The following is a 23,093-nucleotide window of genomic DNA, read 5'->3' as shown; positions in this document are numbered from 1 at the left end:
CCTCCATTTTCTCTATTCTTTCCTTCTGGGACTCAAATTTGATGTAGAGAGACCTTTCCATTATGTTTTGTTTCTTCTCTCTTTCCACCTATTTCCTACTCTCCTGATCAGTGTAAGTATGATAAATATCTGTTTTACAGTTACATTCTAAATAATTTCCTAGCACATTTCTCCAGTGCATTATCTTTTCAATTGGGTCTAATCTGTAGCTTAAACTATCAATTGAGTTTTAAATTTCAATAACTATATTACTCATTTTTACAAGAATAAATTAATTCTCTGGAAAAAGAAGGGCATTCCCCAGAGGTGTCAGCAAAGGTGAGAACATGAGTGCAAGAATGGGAGAGGAGTCCTGGGTTGGAGGGATGGGGGTGCTATCCAAGTCCATTCTTTATTGATAAGACCTCTGAAGTCCAGAGAGTCACACAGGGGTCACACAGCTAGCTAAGGGCAGAGCCGGGATTGGAACATAGGCCTTCTTTCTTTCTTTCTTTCTTTATTTGGCTGCATCAGGTCTTAGTTGCAGCATGCGGGATCTTCGGGATCTTCGTTGTGGCACGCGGGCTTCTATCTAGTTGTGAGTTTCTCTCTAGCTGCCACGCGCGGGCTCTAGAGCGCACGGGGTCAGTAGTTGCGGCACCCAGACTTAGTTGCATGTGGGATCTTAGTTCTCCTACCAGGGATCAAACTTGCGTCCCCTGCATTGGAAGGCGGATTCTTAACCACTGGACCACCAGGGAAGTCCCCGCCTTCTTATTTCTTGATTAGAGTCTAGCAATTGGTCAGAACCATCCAAGAGGGAAGGAATTAGGTATTGAAAAGACTGAGATGGATTCCACCCTGTGTCGTCCAAAATAAACTACGAATGAAGTATAGAGAAACGCAACATAAGTCAGTTGTTCTTCCGTAACTACTTTGACGTATTTATTAAATATATACACTGATAAACCACCCGAATCCTCCTCTTTTTGTTTCCCTTTTTGGTGCCCCTGCTTTGTGGTACATGAAGCACACGCTCAAACTAGGCTACTGGGAACTGCAGCCTGAAAAAGAAGCCACAGCTTTGCCTGCACTGGGGCAGGCAGGATGTCCTTGAATGCAGCTGTAAGGCAGGGCGCGATGCGGGGCTCCCGCGGAGCCCCCTAACTCCTCCCAGTTGCTGATTCCGGGAAGAGAGGCTGGAAGGCAGATGCTTGAGGAGGCTAACCTTGGGACACCGTCGCCACCTGGTGGCGTACTCTGGTTCTTGCAGTGGTCGCGCCTGCAAAGGCCGCGAGGCGAAAGGAGAGAACAAAGAAAATGTGGGAGGAGGGGCCAGGGTGGGCTATTTGACTTTGCCCAAGACCTGACCCGCTTTGTCCATCACTGGAAGGTGATGCGCCCCCCGGAAGGGCTGAGCTCCCTGTCCTGAGAGTGTGCAAACAGGGAGCCCTAGACTGGGCTTTACACTACTTCCAGGCGTCATCTCTTGGAAATCAGAAAGGCCTTCAAAGTCTTAAGATCTTAGAATCATCGAGGAGGTAATCCCCACTCCCATCCCTGCCGCCAGGTCACAGTCACAAGGGGCTGAGAACTGCCCGAGATCACTCAGCTCCTGCTGCTCCTCCGCCCCCGCCCCAGTGTGGGCAGCCTTTGTTCATCAAGGTCTCAGAGACACTCCAGCCACAGGCAGTGGAGTTTACCTTATCTCTGTGATCCTCCCTGGGGCACTTGGCCTGTAGCTCCACGCCCTCTCCTTCCCCCTCTCCCTGAGATCTGACCTCCCTCCCGCCTCCGGCTCCCCTTCCCTCGGTTCCCCGCCCCCAATGGGACCTCTCTCCACCTGTCCCTTCAACTGCCATTTGCATGCCTGGGACAAGTTGCTGTCACCAGCCTGGATATTTCTCCAGAGCAATCCCCTCATGTTCATCCCCTGACCACCCAGGAATCTGGACAGTCCACTGTCCAAACCCACACTGTCCACATAGGAGGAGCTCGGCACTGCTGTCCCTTCCTCCTAAAATGTTTTCTTTTGAAATATCATACTTACAGAAAAGCTGCAAGAATAGTACAAAGAACTCCCCTACCCACTTTACCAAGTCATTTATTTTTTAACATTTGCCTCATTTACTTTCTCCTCTCTCTGTTCTTGTCTCTATTACACATACATACATACACACACACACACACACACACACACAGTTTCTTTTATGAAACCATTTGGAAGTAGGTTACATCATAGTCCTTAACCTTAACCTCAGTGTGTTATTTCCTGAAAATAAGGATATTCTTCTACAATTATCAAATTCAGGAAATTTAACATCGAGACAATATTTTAACCTAATCAATAGTCCATATTTCCACTTGGTCAGTTGTCCCCGAAATGTCCTATCTAGCACTTTTTGTTTTTTTGTTTGGTCCCAGATCCCATCCAGGATCACACATTTCATTTACTTGTCATGTCTCTTGAGTCTCCTTAATCTAAACAGTTCCTTAGCCTCTCCGTTGTGTATGACACTGACATGTGTGAAGAATCTAGGCTGGTAATTTTATGTAGTTCCTCAGTGCAGATACTTCCTTTCCTCCTGCATTTTTTTTTTGCTCTAAGTGCCAAGGGTCTACCCAGTTCCTCAGGTTAGGAACCTAGGTCCCTCCCTCCCTCCCTCCCGCCCAGCCCTCATCAGGTCCTCATGCCAACTGCCCTTCTCTTCAGTGCCCTCATCATTCCTCACCAACCAGCCATCCTCTACCCTGCCATGAGCGACTGTACTGCTTCACACAAGCTGGCTGTTTAAAGTGTGGTCCAAGGACCTGCAGCATCAGGAGCTTGTTAGAAATGCAGCATCTCAGGCCCCAGCCCTACAGAATCAGAACCTGCATTTTAACATGTTCCCCAAGTGTTTCTCCTGCTAAGTCTGAGAAGTCCTGCTCTCAGAGATCCCTGAAGCAGACCCCTCAGCTCCATATTGAAGGAGCGTCCCTCTCTACCACCCCGACCCCCAAACTTCATTCTTACCTCACCTACGTTCATGAGGGTATGCTGTCACCTTTGTACCATTTAGTCCTTCTTCCTGGAATGCCCTCTCTCCTGAGACTTCTACTCGAGATTAGGCTTAATGGTCACTTCAGTGGTGTGCTTCCTGCCACTCCTCTTGGGCGCCATTTCCTCTGAACCTGTCTCTTATCCTAGCTTCAGTTACATGCAAGTGTTACTCCCAAGGGCTCCTGATCTTTAAGGAGCTCCTCCTCCCATTAGTTGGTGAGCTCCTTGAGGGAAAGCCTGCATCTCACACATCTCCTTATCTGCAGTGCCTGGAACAATTCGAATCTCTGTTGAATGGGCATGTAAAAAACCAGCTCTTCTTCCACAGAGGTACTTCTTCCCAGAAGATCCTGAAGTGGGTACTGGGGTATCCAAAGGGCCATCCAAATACCTGAGCCACAGAATGTTGGGACAGGGGTGGCCACAGGGAAACATCTACTTCAAATGCCCTTTGTGATCCATGAGAAAAGGCCCCAGAGAAGGAGAAGTGGCTTACTTGCAGTTTCATCCCCTGGAGTGGTTGGCCCAGTGAGTCACTATTGACCCATGTTTTGACCTTCCTGGAGCAAAGTGCCCTCATGTGGTTTAGTGTGAGAAGCAGAGTAGAAAAAACCAGAGTTGCAAATGAATGCGCACAAAATGGAGAGACTTATGTAGAAGTTTTAAACATGAAAAACTGTTCTGTATCTTCTTGCTTAGGAAACAGTCATGCCAGTGAAGGATAATGGTTACCTTGAGGAGGATGCAGGAAGACTGGAGGGTTTATAACCAAGCTGGGGTAGACAGGGGGCTTCAGCCATGCTGTTTACTCTTAAGCTGTGTGCGGAATATGAGTGTTGAATTATTTTTTATACATCCTTATGTCCTTTAAAAATTCTTATCTGTACCAAGGGATGCTTTGCCACAGTTGTCCTCAAAATTTCTTTTTTTTTTTTTTTTTGAATATGAGTGTTGAATTATTTTTTATACATCCTTATGTCCTTTAAAAATTCTTATCTGTACCAAGGGATGCTTTGCCACAGTTGTCCTCAAAATTTTTTTTTTTTTTTTTTTTTGCAGTACGCAGGCCTCTCACTGCTGTGCCCCCCGCCCCGCCCCCGCCGTTGCGGAGCACAGGCTCGGGACACACAGGCTTAGCGGCCATGGCTCACGGGCCCAGCCGCTCAGCGGCATGTGGGATCTTCCCAGAGCGGGGCACGAACCCGTGTCCCCTGCATCAGCAGGCGGACTCTCAACCACTGCGCCACCAGGGAAGCCCGTCCTCAAATTTTTTAATGAGTTTTCTTAATGAAGGTTTTCAGTTAACCAGCCCTCAACCTTGTGGGTGCCCATTAAGGTTTGTTTTTTTTTTTAAATAGTAAATGTAAACTTTCTGCATGGCAGGCTTCCAGCTCTAACAAGCAAGGGTCAGAGGGCAGGGTGCATTCTGGAAAACAGAATACCAACCTGTTATTAGAGCTTAAGATGAACACAAATAAGGCTGGCGTTATATCTTAGCACATGGGCTAGAGTTCAGGTTTCATTTTATAGGCAAAGAAACACTAAATTCTCAAGGAAGAATGGTTTAAACGAATTATTCATTTTAGCAAGGTGACTGTGGCAACAACGGACCAGACAGGAGACCAGCTAGCTTTGGCAACAATCCAGAAGTATTACCTGCTCAAAGTAAATTTATTTTATTTGTTTTGGCCACACCGTGCAGCTTGCAGGATGTTAGTTCTCCAACCAGGGATCATACCCCTGCACCCTGCAGTGGAAATGCGGAGTCCTAACCACTGGACAACCAGGGAATTCCCTCAAAGTAAATTTAAAAAGCAAAATGGGGTGAGGTGAAGAAAAGAAACAAGACTTGCTATGAGTAGATGTTGAAGCTGTGTGATGCGCCGAAAAGGGGCTTCTTATTCTTTTTTTTTTTTTTTTTTTTTGCGGTACGCGGGCCTCTCACTGTTGTGGCCCCTCCCATTGCGGAGCACAGGCTCAGAGGCCATGGCTCACGGGCCTAGCCGCTCCACGGCATGTGGGATCTTCCCGGACCGGGGCACGAACCCGCGTCCCCTGCATCGGCAGGCGGACTCTCAACCACTGCGCCACCAGGGAAGCCCTTATTCTACTTTTATGTTTGAAATTTCTCATGATTAAAAAAGGTAGTGATCTTGTAGAAATCATAAATATACACTGACGTGACAAATGAAAAAACCCTTATTACAAGAAAGGATAGTTGGTTTTGGCATAAAGTTTTTCATAAATGAATTAGAAAAGTACTGTATCACCTCAAATACACGATACAGAAATAGCCCATGATACAGATATAGATGCTGAAGAGTTTAAATAACAATTCATTCTGAAAGATTGAGAAAAAGCAGCATATCAAAATTAACATTTATATGCTTTTAAACGTGTACAAATAATATATTTATAGCTAGTAGATAGTAGATATTTAACTATTTCTGCCATGAAACTTAGTTTGTGGTCTAACTAATCAAAACTTTCGAATCTTCTCATTAGGAATATGGAGTCTTGTCTTTGGGAAGGTACCGTAATATGGGATGGGTTAAACAGTACAGCCATGTGATTTTATATACAGTTGAAAATCACCTCTAGATATTGTACATAACTCTCTTTATAGATGTACATGTATATATACCTACATATATATAGTTTAAAAAAATGGTGTGATAAAAGTTGAGTGGAGAGTAGGGTGGCTGTGCTTAGACATGCAGTGTCTCTTTGGAAGGGTTAATAAACCATCTGGGAGAGAAGTGGGGAGATGAGGGAGATAGTGCTCTCCCCTCCAAATCTTTTTTTTTGTGTGTGTGTGTGTGTATGGTATGCGGGCCTTCCTCTGTTGCAGCCTCCCCCGTCGCGGAGCACAGGCTCCGGACACGCAGGCTCAGCGGCCATGGCTCACGGGCCCAGCCGCTCCGCGGCATGTGGGATCCTCCCATACCGGGGCGCGAACCCGGTTCCCCTGCATCGGCAGGTGGACGCGCCACCACTGCGCCACCAGGGAAGCCCCCCCTCCAAATCTTTATGAGCACGTTAACAGTAACACTCACTGGAGGTTGGTATCACAGGGGACTTCCTTCTTCACACATTGTCTTATAATTTTTTTTTAAAGGCTGGAATAATACCTCTACTATAGAGGCAAATCAGAAGGGGACTATGTCTAAATGAAACTTGAGGGAATTCCCTGGTGTCCAGTGGTTAGGACTCCACGCTTTCACTGCTGAGGGCCTGTGTTCCATCCCTGGTCGGGAAACTAAGATCGCAGAAGCCACGTGGTACAGCCCAAAAAAACAACACAGATTACTTGCTATCTCAGCACTCACTGCTGAGGGCCTGTGTTCCATCCCTGGTCGGGAAACTAAGATCGCAGAAGCCACGTGGTACAGCCCAAAAAAACAACAACACAGATTACTTGCTATCTCAGCACCACTCTATTTTGTAACAGACTTTTGCTCCAGCTGGTATCCATTCTGGCAACAGCCCCCCAGCATTACAGGTCCAAGTTTCTCTGGTTGCATGTGGGCGCGTGACTCACCATCTGCCTGATTTCCTTCTGCAGTATCCTCTCTGGCTCCTTCAGAACACAACTGAAACTCCTATCTCCTTTACAGTGCTCCCTCCTTTGGTCTGTTGCTCAATCCTATGAATTAATACATCTTGTAAGAGAATGTCAGAGGTTCAGGCAGGCTTTTCATGTCCCTATTGAATCTTGTAAATCAACCTGAATCACAAGTTTGTTTTTGGACTCAGAGTAATAACTGAAGGTCATCTGGCCATCCCTGACGCCAGGCCACATGACAGCTCTTTGGCCTCTTAAGGAAATGTCGCTGCCCCAGCCTCTGGTTTTAGTCAAGTGTGGTCCCAGAACTTTTAAAGGCACTCACAATTCCCTTTAAATACATTATGAAGTAGGCAGAGAGCATGGGTTCAAGATTGTTTTTATTTTCAGAGCCTGCAACAGTTGGTTCCCAGTGTTACTAAGCTGGTACATCCTGAAGGCCATCCCACCTCCCTTTTCAGGCATTCAACCAACAGAATCCCTACAAACAAGATTACAGACTAATTAAGATGTGTCTCAATGTGTGTGGGGAAAGAGGCCATCTCCCCCTGCTCCCCTCCTCCCCACATACTTTTTCTAACAAGATTGTTTTATAGTCAAATGCAACTCAAACCCATAACACAGCAACCAGTCATCTCCAGTATCACTGATTCTCTCCCGGCTCCCAGAACAGGAAGCCGGGGCAAGAGAGGAGACTGAATCTGCTATATAAGAAAAACTTCGCTATACCCCAATGGAGCAAAGATGGTGAGGAAGCCAGCGCCTAAGGGTGGGGATGAGCAGGAACCAAACAGGCCTGTCTAGAATCAATCAACTCAGCCCCAGCTCCTTGGGAGGTGTTCCTTTGAGACCCTTACTTCTGCGAAATGAGATGAGGGGCAACTGGTGATGATCCATCTCTCCCTGTCCCTCAAATTAAAACATGATAAACTCAGAGTTTTACCTTCAAAATCCACCACACTGCCTCCTGAGAAACACATTCTATAGTCATCTCTGCCAGCACCCACTCCCTTCTAATGCCCAGGGCTTCCAGCCCCTCTCCCCAACCTTGGGTGGCCCAGCCAACACTGATTTGATACTCCTTGACTCATAAAATGACTATTTTTAAAAAATTAAAATAGAAGCAATCAAAGAGTATCAGAGTAATAGAAGAAAGACACTCAATATATACTCCCTTCCCTTATCTGGCAGAGCTGCCCATCCCTGCCCGCCTACACTGGGATACCTGCTCTACCGTGTTCCAACACTGACTGACCTGGGGGTGGCCCAATGGAAGCCTCCTCAAGTGCTTTCCTGACCGTGACTCCTAGACCAGCAACATCACAGCAAGCAGGGTCACCCCAGTAGATCTCAGGGGCTTTCGAGGTAGGTCTGGGAGGTTTAGCTTATGTCCTGTAGCCAAGCCTGAGTCTGGGGCCTGCTCCCACCAGTATCTCAGTCCTTGGCTGTAAATAGCAGCAGCCCCAGTACTGCAGCACCTCCTGGGGGTGACAGAGTGCCTAGTTCTCTGTCCCACACTCATGTCCCTCTTCTTCCCCCTCCCTTTTTCTTTTTTTTAAAAAATTAAAGGCAGAGGTAGTCCCTGGGATGATAAAACCCCACCTAGGATGGCAGTATTGTAACTTAAAGAAGCAGTTAAATAAAAGTCTCCAGGAGTTGATTACAAAAAAAGAAAGAAAAGAAAGTGACTGATAAAGTTGAATAAATTAATGATATGGGTTATCCCACAAAGACCTTTCCTTCGCAGGCTGTCTTTGGTATTTGGCCAGCAGCATTTGTGAGTCTTCTCTCCACTTGGACTCTCCTACCTCTCCCCTCAGGAGAGAAGGCCATTGCCCAACGAGGCCCAGGCGGCTCATCCAGCTGTGGGGGATGAGGAGTCAGAATATCTTGATTTGGTGCTTGGAACTGTGCTGTGGCACGTGACAGCCTTGGCAGACTGTCCTGTTGCAGAAGGAGGACAACTTACAGGGACAGAAGAGCCAGCAGGATGCTCTGGACTCCAACCCTGGGAGAGTGGGAGGTAGGTTTAAGACATGGAAGCCTCAGGCCTTCTCTCCAAATGTCACATGGCTGGCCCCTTTGCTCAAGTTTCTCTGCAGCAAAGAGGGGAGGGGGGTAGGGAGGGAGGCTCAGGCTGCTGCTGTCTGGCACTGAGACCCTCAGAGCTTCTTCAGACGGCTATACATCTCTCTCTTGCTCTTTTCCCCAGCCCAGGTCCGGCTCTTGGTGCGGAACTTCTTCAGGTCTTCTTTAAAGTCCTCGTGGTGCATGGGCCGGTAACTGGGGGGCTCGCAGTGAGACTGGCGGGAAGACAGGACGAAGTCAGGGCACACCTGCTTCATACGCACACTCCTGCGCCCTCCCTGCCAGGGGCTGCAAGACTCTGCTCAGCAGGTTCTAGGGCCCTTCTGTGTGCAGGACAAATCCCCAGACCCCTGGCAAGAAACACCCATGACCACCAGACATCTGGGTGGAGGGGCGGCCCCTGCCCTCCAGAGAGTCCATCTTACCTGGCATTTTAAGAAGAACTCCTTATATCCGCCCTTCAGGACATATAGCTCCGGGTAGTGGAGTTTGGGGTACTCGTTACCAAGCCGATCTCTCTCTCTCACATATCGGCACCTATAAAGCGGAAGGAAAGCCAAAGCATGGTTAGCTATACGCAGTGAAAGCAGTGTTCCTTACACACATCTCCCCAACTTTACCTTCATTCTTGGAAACAATCAGTGTTGACTTGTGATTTCCTGGCCACCTGTTATCTTCAGGAATAGTGTTCACAACCAGTGCCACTGCCTCTATTGGCAGGTAGATGGTCTCTTCCCAACTTTTCAAGTTAAACAGCCCTAGCAACTGATCTCTGCCCAGCATCTTCCCTGCCACCACCAGCACCTAATCTTCGGTGACAGCTTCTCAGCCAGCTTGCCTCTGCGTTCTCCACCCTCCACGACCAGTGTTTCTCCCTTACGTCCTTCTGAGCTTTGCTCCTGTCTCAGGGCACCTACTTGTATCCTGTACTAAAATGGACTATTGTGTAGTGTACTGCATACTCTTGTAGTTATGTGTGTGCAAATGCAGCAAAATATCACCAGTCGATGAAATCAGGGGAAACATGCACTCTTTCTGGGCTTGAAATGGTTCCAAATAAAAAGGTGGCACAAGAACTTGAACCCAGACCCACGAGAAAAGTCTCTCTTGGAACCTCCTAGTGAAGCTGCACTGTTCCCTGCCACTTCTGTCCCTGTTTGCTCAGCATTTGTCACAACCATCTTCTGTCTCTCCACTGGGACCTCCCCTGTGGCAGGTCAGTCCTGTTTGCTCACTGCTGTACCTTCGTTGCCTCAATAGCACCTGACACATCCAGGCTGGCAGTCCTTTCTGAAGGGACCTAGCACAGATGGGCAGCTGTTTGGCCCTCCCCGTAGCTTTTTAATACCACCACTCACTTCTGACCACATTTTCAGAACCAGTCCTGTCACCATTAGTGAGAGTGTGGAAAGATGTTGTTAGAGCATCAGAGTATTATTTTAAATCTGAAGTGATGTTATTTTATTGTAATTATACTTTCACTTATTTTGGTATAAAACTTATCTTTGTAGTAAACTATAACAGGGCCTTAGTCACCAAAGCCCTAACAGAAGTTCTTATTAATAAGGGGTGGGGATGCGGGTGGGGGGCGGGCGGCATTTCTTTTCACCTCTAATGTGGCGATAACGTGAAGGTAACATAACCCACTCCTTTGCAAACGTGGATTTGACAAGTGTTCGAGAGCATCACATCAAGTTTTGCAGAGAGGACATCACACTTTTCTGGCATTTGCATAAGAAGCAACCACACTGTACCTGAAGGATGTCACCTGAGAACAGTAGCCCCATAGGTAGAAATAAGGACAGTGGGGGAAACTGGAAGAGCCAGAGTTTAATTCAATACAAAGGAAGGTTGGACAGTGAGCCATGCCCAGAAGTAGCCAGGACTAACTCAGGAGTGGGGGTGATGAAGCAGAGGCCAGATCCTCGGGGGATGTTGCACAGGGAACACCTATGTCACAGGCTGGACTGGGAAAGCCAGAAAGCCCTCCACGACGACTACTGTGAAACTGTTAGGGCAAGCCTATAAACTACACTCCAGGAAGCTGTTCATGAAATCAACTGACTCCAAACAGGTAAGGATTTGAGAGAATACCTGTTACACATGAATTGATACTTTTACAAAACTAGGTATTTACACACCATGTGTGTAGGCTAAGGCATGAAAATGACATTCGATGTGCAACAGGCTGTCCCACAAAAGCACCATGGGGGCCATGCCCTGGAGCCCACTCACATGCGAGGGCCTCGCTCAGAAGAAAACTCGCAGTGGAACACCACGATGACACGCTTGCCATCCGTAGATACGATGGGCTTCTTGAGTAAGAAGTCTTCAACCTCCTCTTCCATGTGCAAGTTCACTGCACCCTGTGAAGGCACCAGAGACTCACATTTCACACTCGCAGTAATGATTCTTCAAGAGTGGTCTTCAAATGGGCACCTCAAATTCTGTTATGACTGTGTGCACTGTATGAGTGGTATCTGTGAATGCCCGGGACTTTAACGGCCATGACAGTGGCAAACACTAACACTGTATTTAAAGTACCTCCTTACCGTATTTCAACACTATATTATTGGTGAAAAGATTAAAAGGGCACAACTAATTACTTTCTTCCTGGGAAAGTGTGTTCCAACACCCACCTAACCAGGCAACTATAAATGTAAGAGGCATCACTAGGCTTGGCACAGACTGGGACATGTTGCCAGAGACTGGCTTCTCCTCATGGCTTCATGTCCAGGCATGGCTTAGAAGTCAGTGGGTACCATTTAGAAATGCCCCTGATGGTGATGGTGATGGCCTGTGGGACAGAACAGGAAGCAGTTGCCGTACAGTGTGGTAGAGATTAGTGCAGACCAGGGAACATTCTTTCAGTGTACCAGGAGTCAAATGCCTTTCACACCCACCGCTTCTTTTTACAATTCTCATAACCAGCATGTGAGCATTATAATGAGCAGCCACGTGTCACCTCCCCCTTTAAAAAAAAAAAAAATCACAGATGCTGTCCAGGGTTCTTGCTATGCCTCCCACAACAGCAGGGCTTGCCCACAAGCCTCAGGAATCCATACCTTGATGTGGCCTCCCTCATATTCATATGGGTATCGGCAGTCAATGATAACAAACTCTTTAATGAGGTTGGCAAACTTGCCACTCAAAACAGACGCTATCTGTGGAGAGAGAGCCAAGGAGAATCAACTCTGGCTGCCAGGAACACATAGATTCCATGTGTGGCGGGTTCCAAAAGGATGACTTACAATTTCTGGAGAGATGTATTTTAAATCCTGATGCTTTCCAGCAACTGTATGAAAGAGGTAACACTTAAAGAGAGAGAGAAAGAGAGAGAGAAATACTTAGCAAATCCAAAAGCTTAAGAATGCAACATTTTTATATTGCTTGCCTTCCTGGTAAGAGTCAGCTTAAAAAAAACCACCAAACATTAATCTAATAGAATATGTTGGTTACTTGTCTAGGTACTTCATTAATATCCTGACATTGAATTTTCACACAGACCTATGAGGCACATTATCCCCATTTCCATTTCAAAGCTAGGTACCTTGTCCAAGGTTAGCCAGCTGGTAAGCCAGACTTGAATACAGAAACCTCAGGTGATTTCCTTTTTCTCCTGCTTTTGTTAGGAACCCTCACCTCAGCAGCCAGACTGTGTGCAGCACATAAAGGACACAGAGAGGAATGACTTCATTGCTTTTTTTTTCTGTTTTTTTTTTTTTTTTTTTTTTTTTTTGTGGTACGCGGGCCTTCCTCTGCCGCCGGCACGTGGGATCCTCCCACACCGGGGCGCGAACCCGGTTCCCCTGCATCGGCAGGCGGACGCGCAACCACTGCGCCACGAGGGAGGCCCTGACTTCATTGTTTACTGAGCACCTGCTATGTCCAGCATGGTGCTAGACATTGGAGGTGGAATGAGTGAGGCTGGGCCCAGCCTTGAGGGAGAAGGACGGGCACATCAGTAATTACTCACTAGGGCGGACTGGCCAAGTCAAGTGCTCACCCAATCCCGTGGCCATGTGTGGGGTCATTATGACAAACACAACCAACAGCTTCAATTCAGGTGCAAGCTTCTACCAGCAAGGACACACCACACTCAGGTCTTGGCTTGCTCTTCCCTTCAGACTAGAACTGTCTTCTATTTTTTTAAAATTTTATTTAATTTTATTTATTTTTTAACATCTTTATTGGAGTATAATTGCCTTACAATGGTGTGTTAGTTTCCACTGTACAATGAAGTGAATCAGCTATATGTATACATATATCCCCATATCCCCTCCCTCTTGCGTCTCCCTCCCACCCTCCCTACCCCTCTAGGTGGTCACAAAGCACCAAGCTGATCTCCCTGTGCTATGCGGCTGCTTCCCACCAGCTATCTGTTTTACATTTGGTAGTATATGTAAGTCCATGCCACTCTCTTACTTCCTCCCAGTTTACCCTTCCCCCTCCCCATTGTCTTCTATTTTTAATCCACTTATTTCTCCCACCTGGTTGAAATATCTAGCCCAGATCCAAACCTTCCCCAATTGCCTAGCTGAGACTGAGACAACCCTTTTATTTCTTAGTCTGCTGCTTTCATTGCACTGATGTTTACTTCAAACTACCATGTGATACATGTGGTATATGTCCATGTGGCATGATGTCTTACTGACCATATGTTAAGTGTTTTGAGGGAAGGAACTGTGTCTCATTTTGGAATCTTTGCCTTACACATAATAAGCGTTTCCATAAATGTTAGCTACATTAATACGTAAAAGACAGGTCTGGGGACCTTCAAGTCATATGTGGCTAAACAAGCTACTACTGACACAGGAATGTGTCACATTTCACCACAGCTCAAAGGCAGCCAACCTGTATCAGGCCATCAGCAGACCTTCTTCTGGACCTCCCTGAGGGCCTTTTCCCTCGAGGGCCATGCTCCTCTGGACAATGGAGAAATTTAGTCTCAATCCTCAACATTCTAAGAGGACCTTTTGATATACAGTGAAGCTAGAGGTTTATTTCTGCTTCTTTACACTTTTCTGCAGTACTGCTTTTATAATCACAAACACAGTTCCCAGAGAGCCTGGTCTTTGGGTTGGTGTCAAGGCGGCTGGGGGGTGGCTCCTTACTTGAAACCTCTGACCAGCACCAGTAAGGTCTATAGTCCCACAGAGACTGAGATACACCTGATCATGAATGTGTTTCCTTATCTTAAAAAAAAATTTCAAACTGCATCCCCTTGGTGGGGTGGGGTGGGGTGGGGGGAACCCCAGGAGCCACTTCAGAGAAGGAGGAAGGCTGGGGGGGGCGTTTTAGGTACCCCCCTGCCAATCCTGCATCAGCATCACAGAGCAGTTCTGCATGCAATTACCTTGGAGAAGTCTCCTATAAGGTCCCTTGGGTCATTATCCAAAATATTCTCAATGGTCCCTTTTGGGGAAGATACCAGGCATAAAGACTGATGTAGAATCTGTAACAAATCAAAGGTGGAGAATGAGGCCAGGCTTCTGAACAGAACTTATGAAAACATTCACCTGGAACATGTCAGGAAGAAGAGACTGAAATGTTAACATCCATATTTAGCAAAAGGATACCTTTCTTATTTGACTGAATCTAGGGTGAAAAGAAGAATATGGGTTACTGACTAGGTATACTATTATTTGAACTGAATTCAATTCTAACTGAATTGCTCTGAAACTTCCTTTTTTTCTTTTTTTTAAAAAAGAGGAGGATTAAAATTAGAGCTAAGTCTAAAAAAAGTATTTCTTAGCTCTACTCACTGAGAAGCTCCAGGGTTGCAGTAAGTAGCCCCTAGGTCAGTGTGCGCTCTAAATAATACAGCTGACCCCTGAACAACACGGGGGTTAGGGCCACCATCTCACATCCCCGAATTCAACCAACCACAGATTGTGCAATACCACAGTATGTATTTATTGAAAAAAATCTGCATATAAGGGGATCTTCACAGTTCAAACCCATGTTGTTCAAGGGTCAACTGTATTTTCCACTAAAAGAAACCAGAGCTTTTTGATTGACTCCAGGCTGGGACAAGAAATGTACAAGATAAACCTGGAACACTTTGTCCTTAGTAGCAAGGAAGCACTCATATTTCAAAGGACACGTCAAAAGGGCTAATCGTGGGGAAGTAAGGATTTCTTTTATACACTTAGTGTATTTTATATTTATTTATTTGGCTGCACCAGGTCTTAGTTGTGGCATGCAAACTCTTGGCTGCGGCATGTGGGATCTAGCTGCCTGAACAAGGATCGAACCAGGTCCCCCGCATTGGGAATGTGGAGTCCTAGCCACTGGACCACCAGGGAAGTCCCAGGATTTCTTAAGCAGTACACAAAAAACACTAAACATAAAAAGACTGATAAATTAAAACATGTTTAAAAAAAAAAATCAAGAAATTCTGTTCATCAAAACAACAAGATTAGGTAAGAACAGGCAAGCCAGAGTGGGCAGATATGCATTCATCTCAGTAAAAGATTCATCTCTGAATATATAAAGCATTCCCACAAATAAGAGACAACCCAATAGAAATATGGGCTAGAAACTTGGCTGAGTAATAGAGAAGAAAATCTAAGACCAAGAAAAACAACTATCAGGGAAATGCAAGTTAAAATCAGATACTACACACTCACCAGAATGGCTAAAGTTAAAGGGATGAACAACACTGGATACTACTGGTAAGCATGTGGAAGAACTGGAACTCTCACACACTGTTGTGAGTACAGCCAGCCCTCGGTATCTGTGAGATTGGTTTCAGGACACCCAAGGATGCTCATATAAAATGACACGTAGTACAACTAGTGCTCAGTAAGAATGCATTGCAAAGTTGGTTAAATCCATGGATGCGGAGCCCCCAGATACGGAGGGCTGACTGAACAACCACTTTGGAAAGCTATATGGCAGTGTCTGCTAAAGCTAAACACATGCCTAGCCTAGGACCCAGCAAGTCCACAAGAAAAGTGAAAGTGCATGTTTACAAAATAAATTGTATAAATACCATCAACTAGTATTTGACAAGGGAGCCAAGAATGCTCAATGAAGAGAAGATCAGTCTTTTCAATAAATCATGCTGGAAAAATGGAATATAAACATGTGAAAGAATGAAATTAGACCCCTATCTTACACTACTCACAAAAAATAACTTGAAATGGCTTAAAGACTTAAATGTGAGACAGGAAACCATAAACTCCTAGAAGAAAACACAGGAAAAAAGCTCCTTGATATGGGTCTTGGCCATGACTTTTTAAGATTTCACCCCTAAGGCACAAGCAACAAAATAAAAAATAATTGAGACTACATCAAACTAAAAAGCTTCTGACCATTAAAAGGAATCAACAAAATGCAAAGACAACCTACAGAATTGGAAAAAATATTTGCAAACCATATTACGTGATAAGAGGTTAATATCCAAAATATATAAGGAATCCATACAACTTAATAGCGAAAAAACAATCTGTTTTTTTTAACATCTTTATTGGAGTGTAATTGCTTTATAATGTTGTATTAGTTTCTGCTGTACAACAAAGTGAATCAGCTATAGGTATACATATATCCCCATGTCCCCTCCCTCTTGCGTCTCCCTTCCACCCTCCCTATCCCACCCCTCTAGGTGGTCACAAAGCACCGAGCTGATCTCCCTGTGCTATGCAGCTGCTTCCCACTAGCTATCTATTTTACATTTGGTAGTGTATATATGTCAATGCTTCTCTCTCACTACATCCCAGCTTATCCTTCCCCTCCCTGTGTCCTCAAGTCCATTCTCTACATCTGCATCTTTAAAATAATCTGGTTTGGGCTTCCCTGGTGGCGCAGTGGTTGAGAGTCCGCCTGCCGATGCAGGGGACGCGGGTTTGTGCCCTGGTCTGGGAAGGTCCCACATGCCGCAGAGCAGCTGGGCCCGTGAGCTATGGCCGCTGAGCCTGCGCATCTGGAGCCTGTGCTCCACAGAGGGAGAGGCCACAGCAGTGAGAGGCCCGCGTACCGCAAAAAAAAAAAAAAAAAAAAAAAGTAGGCAAAGGACCTGAATAGACATTTCCCCAAAGATACACAAACGGCCAACAGGTACATGAAAAGATGATCAATATCACTAATCGTTTAGGGAAATGAAAATCAAACTATTGTACAATGAGATATCACTTCATGACTATAAGAATGTCTATCATCAAAAAGACAAGAGGGGGACTTCCCTGGTGGTGCAGTGGTTAAGAATCCGCCCACCAGTGCAGGGTACATGGGTTCGAGCCCTGGTCCGGGAAGAACACACATGCCGCAGAGCAACTAAGCCCCTGTGCCACAACTACTGAGCCTGCGCTCTAGAGCCTGAGAGCCACAACTACTGAAGCCCGCGGGCCTAGAGCCTGTGCTCTGCAACAAGAGAAGCTACCGCAACGAGAAGCCCAAGAACCACAATGAAGAGTAGCCCCTGCTCGACGCAACTAGAGAAAGCCCGCATGCATCAACAAAGACCCAATGGAGCCATAAATAAATAAATAAGTAAATAAATAAAAATGAAAAAAAAAAAGAGGGAACTCCCTGGTGGTCCAGTGGTTAGGACTCCACACTTTCACTGCTGGGGGTCCAGGTTCAATCCCTGGTCGGGAACTAAGATCCCACAGTCCCCGTGGTGATGCCAAAAACAAACAACAACAACAACAAAAACAAGAACAAGTGTTGGCAAGGATGTGAAGAAAAGGAAACCTTTGTACAATATTGGTGGGAATGTAAAGTGGGATGGCCACTATGGGAAACAGTATGGACGTTCCTCAAAAAAATTGAAAATAGGGACGTCCCTGGAGGTCTAGTGGTTAAGAATCTGTGCTTCCAATGCAGGGGGCATGGGTTCGATCCCTGGTCAAGGAACTAACAGCCCACCTGCTGCGCAGTGCAGCAAACAGAAAAAAAAAGAAAAAAAAGCAAACCAAAAACAGAACTAACTAGGAGCCAACAATTCCACATCTGGGAATATATTAGAAGGAAACGAAAACACTATGTCAAAGAGATATCTGCACCCCCATGTTTAGAGCAGCATTATTTATAATAGCCAAGAAATGGAAATAACCTAAGTGTTCATTGATGGATGAATGAATAACAAAGTTGTGACACACACACATACACACACACACACAATGGATTATTACTCAGCCATACAAAAAGAAGGAAATCCTGCCATTTGCGACAACATGGATGGGACCTTGAGGGCATTATGCCAAGTGAAACTGAAATAAGTCAGACAGAGAAAGACAAATAACTATATGACATCACTTATATGAGGAATGAAAAAACTTAAAAAACACAATACAAACCATCACTACAACCACCAAAACAAAAACCAAACTCAGAAAAAGAGATCAGATTTGTGGTTACCAGAGGCAGGCAGTGGGGGAGGGGGATTGGATGAAGGTGGTCAAAACGTACAAACTTCCAGTTATAATATAAATAAGTACCAGGGATGTAATGTACAACATGATGACTATAGTTAAGCCTGCTGTATGGTATATATGAAAGTTGTTGAGAATAAATCCTAAGAGTTCTTATCACAAGGAAATAAAAGAACTAAAATACCTAGAACTAAGTGACAATGAAAAACACTACAAAGTTGTGAGACAAACCTCAAGTAGTGGGAAATTTATAGATCTACATAGAACAGGACACAAGAAAAATTAAAACTAACACCAAGGAAAAAAATTTATAGCCCTACTCCATGGCCCAACAAGTAGGGAGCTTAGACTTCCACCCCTGCCCAGCTGTACTTAAGTGTCCCAATCTCTACTCCACTGGGATGGTGTCAGTAGAGGCCTAGAAAGGAGCCTGATCTCCCAATCCTGCCCAGCAAACATGAGGCTTGCCCCACCCTAGGTGGCATATCAAGGGAACCTGAACTGCCATCCCCACCTTCCTGTAGTACCAGAGGACTGACTGCTAAAACAGAAGAGTTACATAGCCTCATAATACCCAAAGAATATAGATATAACTGAAAAATCACTTGTCATACCAAGAACCAGGAAAATCTCAGCTTGAATAGGAAACGACAATCAACAGAAAGCCACACCAGAAACAGACGTTGGAATTGCCTGACAAGGATTTTAAAGTAGCCATTGTAAAAATGCTTCAACAGGCAATTATGAACATGATTGAAACAAATGAGAAACAAGAACAGCAAGTCTCAGCAAAGAAAAAGAATCAAATGGACAATTTAGAACTGAAAGGTACAATATCACAGTCCTTGAGCAAAAAAGAACCCGCAAAACTAACCTCCTGGGGCTTCTTTGGACTAGCTGCCTCTTCAGGACTGACCCCAGCCACGCTCTTCCTCCGCTTCCTATTTCCACGTGGGGACTCCTCTTGCGATCGGTCTGGTCTTTTCAATGTTGACAGGATGGTGGAGCTACACGTGGAAGGGGAGTCAAACAGCTTGCAACGATTGCCCTTGGCGGGGTGGGGGGGAAAGAGACCCATTTAATGTATTTCATTAACATATACTTACTTGAATGGTAAAGGGAATAGACCAAGGACTTCCTGGGATGGTTTAAGATTGATCCGTCCTAAATTAGGAAACAGACACTGTCCATTTATCTAGTCCCTGGCACATTGTAGACACCAAGTCCATGGTGTTCAATGAACATGTTCTAAAGCTGACATTATATGGAAATGAGGAAGACTATCCATGCCTTCAAAAGCCTACTGTCTGCACAGGGTCCTAAGAGTCAAATAACTGCTACCTTCCAGCCAGGGACATATTTTTGACTTCCTCTTCCCTTCTAGTTTATTACTTGTACTTTGCTCGAGCAGCTTGAACAGGCTTTAACAGCCCACCTTAATCCAGAAGGGTGTGAGGTAGCTGGATTATACTATAAATCAGAGCTAGTTAAAGGTGGTAAAATAGAGTTGAGTCTAAGTTTGCAGGGGGCAGGGGTGCCTTCAAAACTGTGTTCAGGGGCTTCCGTGGGGGCGCAGTGGTGGAGAGTCCGCCTGCCGATGCAGGGGACACGGGTTCGTGCCCCAGTCCGGGAAGATCCCACATGCCGCCGAGCGACTGGGCCCGTGAGCCATGGCCACTGAGCCTGCGTGTCCGGAGCCTGTGCTCCGCAACAGGAGAGGCCACAACAGTGAGAGGCCCACGTACCGCAAAAACAAACAAACAACAACAACAAAAAAAACTGTGTTCAAAAGTCCTTCTCTCTACTTGGTTGTTTTTCTTTCTGGATTGTACCAGAGCATTTTAATTCAAGACTTACAAAGCCAAAGGAAATACAGAAATATGTGCTATAGTACTTGATCTTTTTTAAAGACTAATTTCTCAGAGTTTGAGGGCAGCCCACCTGACTAGTGGTAGAGACAGACTTCAGCTCTCTAAACTCATCTCAGCCTGTTCACAACTCAGTATTCCTTGGCAGGGCTTTTCCTTCTGTGCTGAATGCCCTTTCATACCCTGTAAACTACTCCCTTCAAAGCTGATACTAAAATTTCAGTGTTGCCTCTTCTTTGAAATGTTCCTGATAGTCCCCCAGCAAGTGTGTCACTCCCACACTGGCTCTCCTAGAGACCAAGGATTTTCCCCTTATTTTTCTGAAGTTTATTTTAACAGAAATTTATTTTAACAGTATGTTGTTCAGAAAAGCAAGGTCAGTTTTGTATTGTTGTTTTTTACCTAGGAGAGCTGGAAGCATTTGGGGGAAGAGGGCCTACTGCTTTCAATAGGATCTCAGAGGAACTGTAAGCTCCTCAAGGGCAGAAACCCCAGTTCCCACTCAGCCCCTGGCAATTGAGTCTACTATGTTTGTGAAAGGAAACCCCCCACAGTGAAGGGCCCACACATACTATTCATGATTTTTAAATCCAACTTATAAAACTGATAGCCATTTCCTAAGCATTCTCACACTGTATATAATTTTGTCTTTCAAAAGGGCCTAGTAAATTTCATCATAACATTTGTATTGGGGTAGCCTATTCCCTCAAAGCTTTGCACATTAATCTACTATAATGTGTAAGTGGCTTCAAGACTGTAGTTCATTTGTTCCATATTTATAGTTCAGGGGCACTGATACTTAAAAATATACTTATCAATTTATATGTATACCTAAGGGTGTGTAACTGTATTTGTATTGTGATACTATCTCACTTTCCCTAGGTGTTTGCATAAATGAGGATATGTTCCTGTACAGGCACAGCCTTAGGTCTGACTTTGTTTGAAAGTGTCCCTGATGGAAACAGAAGTCTACAGTCTATATAGATAGGTGGATATTAAAAAAATTAAAAAAAAAAAAAAAAAAAAAAAAAAATATATATATATATATATATAGAGAGAGAGACATTTTGTGAGTTACTGTTGTTTGCCAAGTGTGCTGATGCTAAGGAATGTAAATAAATGAGAATGATATAAAAAAGTAAACAAACAAACAACAACAAAAAAAGTAAACAGTCTTCAGACTAAAGGCTTCAAATTGAGAAGGTTTTTTCAGGGAATTCCCTGGCAGTTTAGTGGTTAGGATTTGGTGCTTTCAGTCCCTGGTCGGGGAACTAAGATCCTGCAAGCCGCACAGCAAGGCCAAAAAAAAAAAAAAAAAAAAAAAACACACTAATTAATTCCTCTTCAAATGAAGCCTTTCTGTCCCAACTTTTTCTTTTTCTTTTTTTTTTTTTGCGGTACGCGGGCCTCTCCCGTTGCGGAGCACAGGCTCCAGACGCGCAGGCCCAGCGGCCATGGCTCACAGGCTCAGCCGCTCCGCGGCATGTGGGATCCTCCCGGACTGGGGCACGAACCCGCGTCCCCTGCATTGGCAGGTGGACTCCCAACCACTGCGCCACCAGGGAAGCCCCCAAATTTTTAAACCAGTCCATAATATCTATCACAGTCTGAGTCTCCTCCTTCTACTGGGTGTTCTCTGAATGTGCTCCAGTCTCTCCATATTCTCTCAGCTGTGGAAAATAAAACAGTATGGTAATCCAGTGTGTTCTCTCCTTCCCCATCAGAACAGGGCAGGGCTAGCATCTCCTTTTTATGTTCTGGCAGTCAACACTCCTAAGGAAGGATAGCGCTATCTGCTACAGAGCCATCGGCTGGGTGGGTACAGATGGTACCTGTAGCAGAAGTCTTTCTATTCCTGCTGCCTGAGATCAAATTCCTTGTCAGATACAAACTGCTCACCCATGAAGCTGTCAGTTAAAATCTAAGCTCATACCAAATCTGACAGAGTTGGAGAATAACTGAGTCTCTTAAATTCAATTTAGCAGATATTTTCCAGCATTATCCAGTGATCTTAAAGAAGTTAATAGAGAGGTCAGAGTTGTATAGAAAAGACATTAACTGACCAAGAACAGTTGAGATGAACTAGAAATTATAAAAACAAGAACTGCATGCATTTTATATTACCCAGACTTCCTCACACACCAATGAGGACAAAAACAAAACAAAAAAACTCCAAACAAACAAACTTGAAAAAACAGTGTGCATTAACACCAGGAAACACTAGTGATCAGTCAAGGGAAGGCCCATAGACCCAACCACAGAATCTCAAAAGAAACAATTTTGATTCCTGTGGCTCCCTCTAGACACACCGGGACTTACCAGGTTTGTAGTTCTTCTCATGACAAGGGGAGCTGTCCAGAGGCTTGCCATGCAGGACGGGGTCTCGTCATCATTCTAAACAAAGAAAAACTGCATCACAAAGGTCCAGCAGAGACAACATTAGTTTAAATGCTTTAGAATTCTTCCTGCAAAATACCAGAAAGACCTGGATAGGAAGCATTCTAATGTTCACCCCCTTCCCCGTCCCCAACCTTTTAAGGTCAGAAAAGAGTAACACTTAACAGTCCGGGTATCTGAGCATAGCTAAAGGTATGCCCCTGAGGGACCGTGAGGAGACACCCTGTTCTCCTCAGCTTTACACCACGTGGCAGCTATTCTTCCACTGTTCCTGATTCATATCTCTTGCCAGAAAAATGGATTGTCAGCTCCTTCAGGGTAAGAAGGATCACATCAGTGTCTTCTTTTGAACTCCTCCATAGGATTTAATCAGGCTAGAAGCAGAGCCTCAATAAATTCCCAACAAATGAATAAAAATACCCGCCAGTTGGGGGATCACTGTTCTTTTTCAGATGACTTCTCTCCAGGGTAGTTAGTAAAATGGATGGGAAAACACACACACATAGTACCTTCAGATTCTCTCCATCGAGAAGATCCATGAAGCCATCATCCTCATCAGACAAAGTGGCAGTCACAGGTGACTGGGGCATAAAAAAAGGAGTGAAATGCCCTGGTTCACTACCATCTCTTTCATTTGAGGAAAGCTACAAGACACAATTCATGGCTTGTTAATAAATAATCAGCTTTGGGCTTCCCTGGTGGTGCAGTGGTTGAGAGTCTGCCTGCCAATGCAGGGGACACGGGTTCGTGCCCCGGTCCGGGAAGATCCCACATGC

At 45.1% G+C, this 23,093-nt stretch overlaps 1 protein-coding gene across 3 annotated transcripts in view; it reads right to left on the bottom strand.

Annotated features, from left to right (window-relative positions):
• Positions 1-8,251: 8,251 nt before the first annotated feature.
• Positions 8,252-23,093, bottom strand: part of CDC25A (cell division cycle 25A) — a 23,811-nt gene continuing 8,969 nt past the window's right edge. For 2 of the 3 annotated variants that reach the window (XM_007101253.3, XM_007101254.4), the window contains exons 7-15: positions 22,827-22,961; positions 22,240-22,314; positions 18,927-19,100; positions 14,032-14,130; positions 11,927-11,989; positions 11,741-11,839; positions 10,911-11,041; positions 9,101-9,212; positions 8,252-8,890 (exon numbers count right to left, since the gene is read on the bottom strand). In XM_007101253.3, coding sequence (XP_007101315.2) covers positions 8,750-8,890; positions 9,101-9,212; positions 10,911-11,041; positions 11,741-11,839; positions 11,927-11,989; positions 14,032-14,130; positions 18,927-19,100; positions 22,240-22,314; positions 22,827-22,961 — 1,029 coding nt within the window. In that variant the 3' untranslated portion in view covers positions 8,252-8,749. The remainder of the gene's footprint in view (positions 8,891-9,100; positions 9,213-10,910; positions 11,042-11,740; positions 11,840-11,926; positions 11,990-14,031; positions 14,131-18,926; positions 19,101-22,239; positions 22,315-22,826; positions 22,962-23,093) is intronic. The other variant, XM_024123989.3, reaches the window with a different exon arrangement.

Source organism: Physeter macrocephalus, chromosome 18 (assembly GCF_002837175.3).
Source record: "Physeter macrocephalus isolate SW-GA chromosome 18, ASM283717v5, whole genome shotgun sequence".
NCBI classification, from domain to species: Eukaryota; Metazoa; Chordata; class Mammalia; order Artiodactyla; family Physeteridae; genus Physeter; species Physeter macrocephalus.
This window is presented reverse-complemented; position numbering and strand designations above follow the sequence as displayed.